Here is a 7,358-nt window from a genome sequence, read left to right on the forward strand (position 1 = left end):
GGGCTCTGCGCGGCCCCCGCTCGTTTCCCGGCGCGGGAGCGGCTCCTCCCGGCCCGCCCGGCGCCTCCCGCCGCCACGGCCGGGGCGCAGGGCGGGGTGGCTGCCGGGCCCCGGCGCCCGTCCCGGCGGACTGACTCCCGTGTCAGCAGAGCTGGCGCAGGGCGGGGTGGCCAGGCCAGCCCGGTACAGATGGCGCCGGGCAGCGGCTGCGTGCGGCGGGGGGCGATGGCGCCATGTTGTGCCTCTGCCCCGCCCGGCCCCGCCCTTCCGGAAGGTTCTGCGGCCGCGCTGCGGTGGAGCCGTGCGGGGCGGGCGGGCCTGCGCGGCGGGCGCGGGCTGGTACGTGTCTCTTTGGATGGCCTGGCACGCGTTTGTGCTGTCTGGAAGGAGGATTCTGCCCATCCTGGCGAGGCTTTTCTGCGTGCTGAGCTGCTGGGTGCTGAGGAGAGAACTGCGCGGGTAGGCTGTGCGTGGCCCAGGCCGTGCAAGAGAGTTCAGGCTGCTAAAAACTAGCAATGTTTGTGGTTTTTCTTCCTTATCAAGCCATCTACCAATCCTACTGTTCCGTGGGGACACCCTCTGAGTGCCTGCATCCATTCTGGTGGATGCTGGTCGCACGGTCTTCCTCTGCCGAGGAGACACCATTTTTTCTGGATCAATATTTACATTTATTTTGCGCCTCCGGCTCTAGAGAGCTGTACCCACCTTGTAGGACATGACACATAGTCACCTGGTAACTGATGTCATGGTGCTGCACGATGTCACAATCCACTCCCCACCCTGCCCGGCTTGTATAAATACCCCAGGAGCCCACTGCTCTGTGGTGTGTTGCACACTGACACTGGAGCGTCAGCACAGTCTTGGACTGCACTGAGTTCCTACATTCAGCAAACGCTGCCCTAGCATCCAGTCCAGAGTCATGGAGCTACGGTCAGGGCGCCGCCTGATGCCTCTGGAGAACACGGGAGCCTCCTGTGGGCCTCCCCAGCCCAAGAGGAGGCGTCAAGACCCCAATGAGAAAGGTGAGCATGGAGCATCCCTGCAGGCACTCATCAGAGGGGATTTTGGCCAGTGCCCAGCTGTGCAAGCAGAGGCCCCTGTGCCGTGGGAAGGTGCTCCAGCCTCTGCCCCATCCTGCTCCTGGTGCTAAGCCCCAGACCCACGGTGTGGTGCTGGGGGTGATGGTGCCACTGTCCCCCACAGTGTGCAGGCTGTGCCAGAGAGCAGATGCAGACCCCATGGTGGTTGGAGAGTTATGTCGTCAGGACAGGCTCTCTGTCCATGAGAACTGCCTGGTGAGTCCCTGGGACTTGACGCCCCTGCTCCCCATCCTGCACCACCCCTAGCCCCAGGCATGAACCCTCTTGGCCTCTCTTGCAGTACCATGCCAGTGGGCTGACCCAGAGGGGAGCTGACGACGAGGGCTTCTACGGCTTTCTCCTCCCTGACATCCAACAGGAGATAAAGCGGGTGGCAACGAAGGCGAGTCTTGGGGGGGCACATGTCCCCACCGTGCCTCCATCTTCCTTCCTTCAAAAAGGCCCATTTCTGTGGAAATGGGGGATTTGGAAAGGACGGATGTCTTTATCTGTGGCCCAGTGTCACCGGCCAGGTGGCCACTGATGCATGGCAGGGTTGTGCTGGGTGAAACGGGCTCCCCGGTGCGTGCGGCACTGACGCTGTCCACTTCTGTGCTGTCCCCAGAGGTGCTGCTTCTGCCACCAGCCGGGCGCCTCGGTCACCTGCCGGGGTCGGCTGCATCGCTCATCCGGCTGGAGCCACAGGCGCCGCTGCTCCCGCACCTTCCATTTCCCCTGTGGGAGGGAGGGAGAGTGCATCTCCCAGTTCTTTGGGGAGTACAAGTGAGTGGAGCTGTCCCATGGGGGCTGGGGATGGGCCGGGACAGAGGAGGGCTGGGTCTGAACTGTCTTCTGTGTCCCACAGGTCCTTCTGCTCGAAGCACCGGCCGGTACAGCGGCTGCGGGGAATGCAGCAGCACCGGACCCCCTGCCTCTTCTGCCTGGAGCCAGTGTCGGAGCAGCCCTGTTTTGACACCCTGGTGTGTCCTGCCTGCGCCAGCGCCTGGCTCCACCGCAGCTGTATCCAGGTAGGCAGCATTGCCCCCAGCCCTGCTGTCATCACCCCTGGTTGTCACCCCATCGCCCAGCTCTGGGGCTAAGGGGGAGGTGAAGGGCCCCCCCTCTCCAGCTGCCACGGGTGCTGATGGCTGCTCTGTCCCAGGCAATGGCGCTGAGCTCAGGCCTGCGCCTCTTCCGCTGCCCGCACTGCCGAGACACGGAGCAGTTCCTGCCCGAGATGTTGCGGCTGGGGATAAAAATCCCCAACAGGTCAGTGCCCTGCCCTCTGCCTTGTGCCTCTCTGTGATGCTCCAGCCAGTCCCCTTCCTGCCTCCCCAGATGCTGGAGTGGGGGGGACCCTCTCCCCAGGGCTGAACATTCCCTGACTTCCACAGAGAAGCTTCCTGGGAGCTTGAGATCTTTGAGGACTTTGGCCCAGGACAACCAGAGCGTCCAGGAACTTTGGCCTTCCAGGATTTTGAAGATCACCAGCCCTTCGACAACATCTAGGAGCATCACAGCTCCTAGTGGGAGCTGGAGCAGGCACAGGAGAGTGGGTGAGTGTCAGTGGCCCTAGTCGCCACAGCCCCGGTGACAGACAATGCCTTCATCCCCTGCTTTGGGCAGGGATGGAGGTGCTCTGGGGTGCCGAGCCGGGCACAGTGGCTGCCAAGGAGGACTGGGGGGGAACAGGGCGGAGGTGGACTCAGCACAGCGCCAGGGCTGGCACCCCGCACATCTTGGGGGCTGTTGGTTACTTTGCATCTTGTTGCTCCCCCAGGCCCTGGAGACTTCTGGAGCCCTGTGGCTCCTGTGGAACCCACCAGCTCTGCACCGCCCTGGGAGAAGATGCCAGCTCCTGGGCGTGCAGGGACCGCAGTGACACAGGCACTGGTGAGGGGTGCAGCCAGGGGGACAGGCCACGTGGGACTGGGGGACAGGTGCCGAGTTGTGCTTTGGGGAGGGAGTGAGACACAGGGCTTGTGCTCATCCTCTCCCTGGCCCTTCCCTCACAGGGTCCCCTGCCTCAGCCAGCACACACTCCAGTCCCCTGGCACAGGGACCCTCGCCTCAACCCCACAGTTTCCCTCACCAAACTCCTGGGACTTAAAGCACCTTGGTCAAATCTGAGCTTCCTCCACTACAGGCTGTAGCTGCAAGTTCCAGCCCCTTGGCACTGTCTCCTCTGTCATTTGGAGGAGGAGCTGCCTGCAGACACAGAAGATGTTTCTTAATTACCAGCAAAAAAAAGCAGAGGAAAGCACAGTTCAATAACAAATAAAATTCATTCCTCTAATGTATATTAAGTCCACGTTGCTTCCCCTGGAGCCTACTTGCCGCAGCAGATAACCTTAGACCAATGGAAGCACATTCTGTGTCAGGTGCAGACCCCAAGATGCCTCCAAACATCCCCTGTCCTGGGCCTCCTCCATAGCTGCTCTTGGCACACAGCCAGATACACACTGAAGTCACAAGGTCCCACTCATCTTTTATGCCCTGCAGGGAAAAGTACAGGTGTCTCTAGCGTAGGTGAAGGCGAGGAGGAGAGTTGCCTCCTCTGTTGGACAGCTTGGGTTCAACTGCCCAGGATGCCCTTTCTAGTCAAGAGGATCAGTTGTCTTAACTGAGATGTTTTGGGTCCTTTGATAATGGGCATGTTCACATGGCATGGGGCCTGCTGGCCAAAGATGGAGGGGAACTGTCTCCAAGGGTGAAAAGGATTTTGGCCAGGAGTTGGTGGGGCTCCCTGGGAGGCCTTAAAACTAGGTTTGAAGGGGGAAGGGGATAACATCAGGCCCAGGGGTGACAAGAGGGCAAGAGTTAGCAGGGCTCATGGATAGGGCTTTGAACTAGATTCAAAGGGGGGATGGGGATGTAACTGGGCTGGATAGAGAGGTGCCTTAGTGTAGTAGCTCAGGCCTTGAGGGGCCGAGTGCTAGTATTTTTGAAAACAAGATGGCCTACCACCCTTCAAGAGCCAAAAGGGAAGCACCCATGAGGGAATTAAGGAGTATTTTTAAGGTGCATCCATGAGTTCTGAGAGAGCTGGCTAGGCCGGCCGTTCTCCATCATCTTTGAGAGGCACGGAGAACGAGAGACATGCCTGAGGACTGGAGGAAAGCCAGTGTCACTCTGAACCTTCACAGCTGCACTCTGAGGAGGTTTCCTTTCGATTCAGTTCCGTATGGGAAGGTTTTTTAATAGCGTGACCACGTACCCAGCCTTCGTGCCTGTCCTGTATGGACAGTTAATATTCAGCAAGAAGAAAACCAACCCACTGGCAGAAGGAAACCAGGGGGGTGTGAAGTGTCTTTTCCTCAAGCCACTCCTTTAATTAAAAGGCTCTTTTAAGCTTCCCAGGCACAGTCCCTTCTGCCCCCGCTGTCGGAGCGGCGAGGGCCCGGCCGGGCCGGGCTCTGCGCGGCCCCCGCTCGTTTCCCGGCGCGGGAGCGGCTCCTCCCGGCCCGCCCGGCGCCTCCCGCCGCCACGGCCGGGGCGCAGGGCGGGGTGGCTGCCGGGCCCCGGCGCCCGTCCCGGCGGACTGACTCCCGTGTCAGCAGAGCTGGCGCAGGGCGGGGTGGCCAGGCCAGCCCGGTACAGATGGCGCCGGGCAGCGGCTGCGTGCGGCGGGGGGGCGATGGCGCCATGTTGTGCCTCTGCCCCGCCCGGCCCCGCCCTTCCGGAAGGTTCTGCGGCCGCGCTGCGGTGGAGCCGTGCGGGGCGGGCGGGCCTGCGCGGCGGGCGCGGGCTGGTACGTGTCTCTTTGGATGGCCTGGCACGCGTTTGTGCTGTCTGGAAGGAGGATTCTGCCCATCCTGGCGAGGCTTTTCTGCGTGCTGAGCTGCTGGGTGCTGAGGAGAGAACTGCGCGGGTAGGCTGTGCGTGGCCCAGGCCGTGCAAGAGAGTTCAGGCTGCTAAAAACTAGCAATGTTTGTGGTTTTTCTTCCTTATCAAGCCATCTACCAATCCTACTGTTCCGTGGGGACACCCTCTGAGTGCCTGCATCCATTCTGGTGGATGCTGGTCGCACGGTCTTCCTCTGCCGAGGAGACACCATTTTTTCTGGATCAATATTTACATTTATTTTGCGCCTCCGGCTCTAGAGAGCTGTACCCACCTTGTAGGACATGACACATAGTCACCTGGTAACTGATGTCATGGTGCTGCACGATGTCACAATCCACTCCCCACCCTGCCGGCTTGTATAAATACCCCAGGAGCCCACTGCTCTGTGGTGTGTTGCACACTGACACTGGAGCGTCAGCACAGTCTTGGACTGCACTGAGTTCCTACATTCAGCAAACGCTGCCCTAGCATCCAGTCCAGAGTCATGGAGCTACGGTCAGGGCGCCGCCTGATGCCTCTGGAGAACACGGGAGCCTCCTGTGGGCCTCCCCAGCCCAAGAGGAGGCGTCAAGACCCCAATGAGAAAGGTGAGCATGGAGCATCCCTGCAGGCACTCATCAGAGGGGATTTTGGCCAGTGCCCAGCTGTGCAAGCAGAGGCCCCTGTGCCGTGGGAAGGTGCTCCAGCCTCTGCCCCATCCTGCTCCTGGTGCTAAGCCCCAGACCCACGGTGTGGTGCTGGGGGGTGATGGTGCCACTGTCCCCCACAGTGTGCAGGCTGTGCCAGAGAGCAGATGCAGACCCCATGGTGGTTGGAGAGTTATGTCGTCTGGACAGGCTCTCTGTCCATGAGAACTGCCTGGTGAGTCCCTGGGACTTGACGCCCCTGCTCCCCATCCTGCACCACCCCTAGCCCCAGGCATGAACCCTCTTGGCCTCTCTTGCAGTACCATGCCAGTGGGCTGACCCAGAGGGGAGCTGACGACGAGGGCTTCTACGGCTTTCTCCTCCCTGACATCCAACAGGAGATAAAGCGGGTGGCAACGAAGGCGAGTCTTGGGGGGGCACATGTCCCCACCGTGCCTCCATCTTCCTTCCTTCAAAAAGGCCCATTTCTGTGGAAATGGGGGATTTGGAAAGGACGGATGTCTTTATCTGTGGCCCAGTGTCACCGGCCAGGTGGCCACTGATGCATGGCAGGGTTGTGCTGGGTGAAACGGGCTCCCCGGTGCGTGCGGCACTGACGCTGTCCACTTCTGTGCTGTCCCCAGAGGTGCTGCTTCTGCCACCAGCCGGGCGCCTCGGTCACCTGCCGGGGTCGGCTGCATCGCTCATCCGGCTGGAGCCACAGGCGCCGCTGCTCCCCGCACCTTCCATTTCCCCTGTGGGAGGGAGGGAGAGTGCATCTCCCAGTTCTTTGGGGAGTACAAGTGAGTGGAGCTGTCCCATGGGGGCTGGGGATGGGCCGGGACAGAGGAGGGCTGGGTCTGAACTGTCTTCTGTGTCCCACAGGTCCTTCTGCTCGAAGCACCGGCCGGTACAAGCGGCTGCGGGGAATGCAGCAGCACCGGACCCCCTGCCTCTTCTGCCTGGAGCCAGTGTCGGAGCAGCCCTGTTTTGACACCCTGGTGTGTCCTGCCTGCGCCAGCGCCTGGCTCCACCGCAGCTGTATCCAGGTAGGCAGCATTGCCCCCAGCCCTGCTGTCATCACCCCTGGTTGTCACCCCATCGCCCAGCTCTGGGGCTAAGGGGGAGGTGAAGGGCCCCCCCTCTCCAGCTGCCACGGGTGCTGATGGCTGCTCTGTCCCAGGCAATGGCGCTGAGCTCAGGCCTGCGCCTCTTCCGCTGCCCGCACTGCCGAGACACGGAGCAGTTCCTGCCCGAGATGTTGCGGCTGGGGATAAAAATCCCCAACAGGTCAGTGCCCTGCCCTCTGCCTTGTGCCTCTCTGTGATGCTCCAGCCAGTCCCCTTCCTGCCTCCCCAGATGCTGGAGTGGGGGGGACCCTCTCCCCAGGGCTGAACATTCCCTGACTTCCACAGAGAAGCTTCCTGGGAGCTTGAGATCTTTGAGGACTTTGGCCCAGGACAACCAGAGCGTCCAGGAACTTTGGCCTTCCAGGATTTTGAAGATCACCAGCCCTTCGACAACATCTAGGAGCATCACAGCTCCTAGTGGGAGCTGGAGCAGGCACAGGAGAGTGGGTGAGTGTCAGTGGCCCTAGTCGCCACAGCCCCGGTGACAGACAATGCCTTCATCCCCTGCTTTGGGCAGGGATGGAGGTGCTCTGGGGTGCCGAGCCGGGCACAGTGGCTGCCAAGGAGGACTGGGGGGAACAGGGCGGAGGTGGACTCAGCACAGCGCCAGGGCTGGCACCCCGCACATCTTGGGGGCTGTTGGTTACTTTGCATCTTGTTGCTCCCCCAGGCCCTGG

The 7,358-nt window shown here is 61.3% G+C and overlaps 2 protein-coding genes across 2 annotated transcripts; both read left to right on the plus strand.

Moving 5' to 3' along the window:
* Window positions 1–919: 919 nt before the first annotated feature.
* LOC127384173 (PHD finger protein 7-like) lies at window positions 920–2,588 on the plus strand. Its single transcript, XM_051618255.1, has 7 exons — window positions 920–1,022; window positions 1,204–1,295; window positions 1,381–1,482; window positions 1,705–1,862; window positions 1,945–2,107; window positions 2,242–2,348; window positions 2,474–2,588. The coding sequence occupies exons 1-7, from the start codon at window positions 920–922 to the stop codon at window positions 2,586–2,588; spliced, it is 840 nt and encodes a 279-aa protein (XP_051474215.1).
* A 2,821-nt stretch (window positions 2,589–5,409) lies between these two features.
* On the plus strand, window positions 5,410–7,081 carry LOC127384174 (PHD finger protein 7-like). Its single transcript, XM_051618256.1, is given in 9 exon segments — window positions 5,410–5,512; window positions 5,695–5,786; window positions 5,872–5,973; window positions 6,196–6,241; window positions 6,276–6,354; window positions 6,437–6,467; window positions 6,469–6,600; window positions 6,735–6,841; window positions 6,967–7,081. Coding segments are annotated over 9 exon segments (807 nt in total).
* The last annotated feature ends 277 nt before the right edge of the window (window positions 7,082–7,358 follow it).

Source organism: Apus apus, chromosome 4 (assembly GCF_020740795.1).
Source record: "Apus apus isolate bApuApu2 chromosome 4, bApuApu2.pri.cur, whole genome shotgun sequence".
Classification (NCBI taxonomy): domain Eukaryota; kingdom Metazoa; phylum Chordata; class Aves; order Apodiformes; family Apodidae; genus Apus; species Apus apus.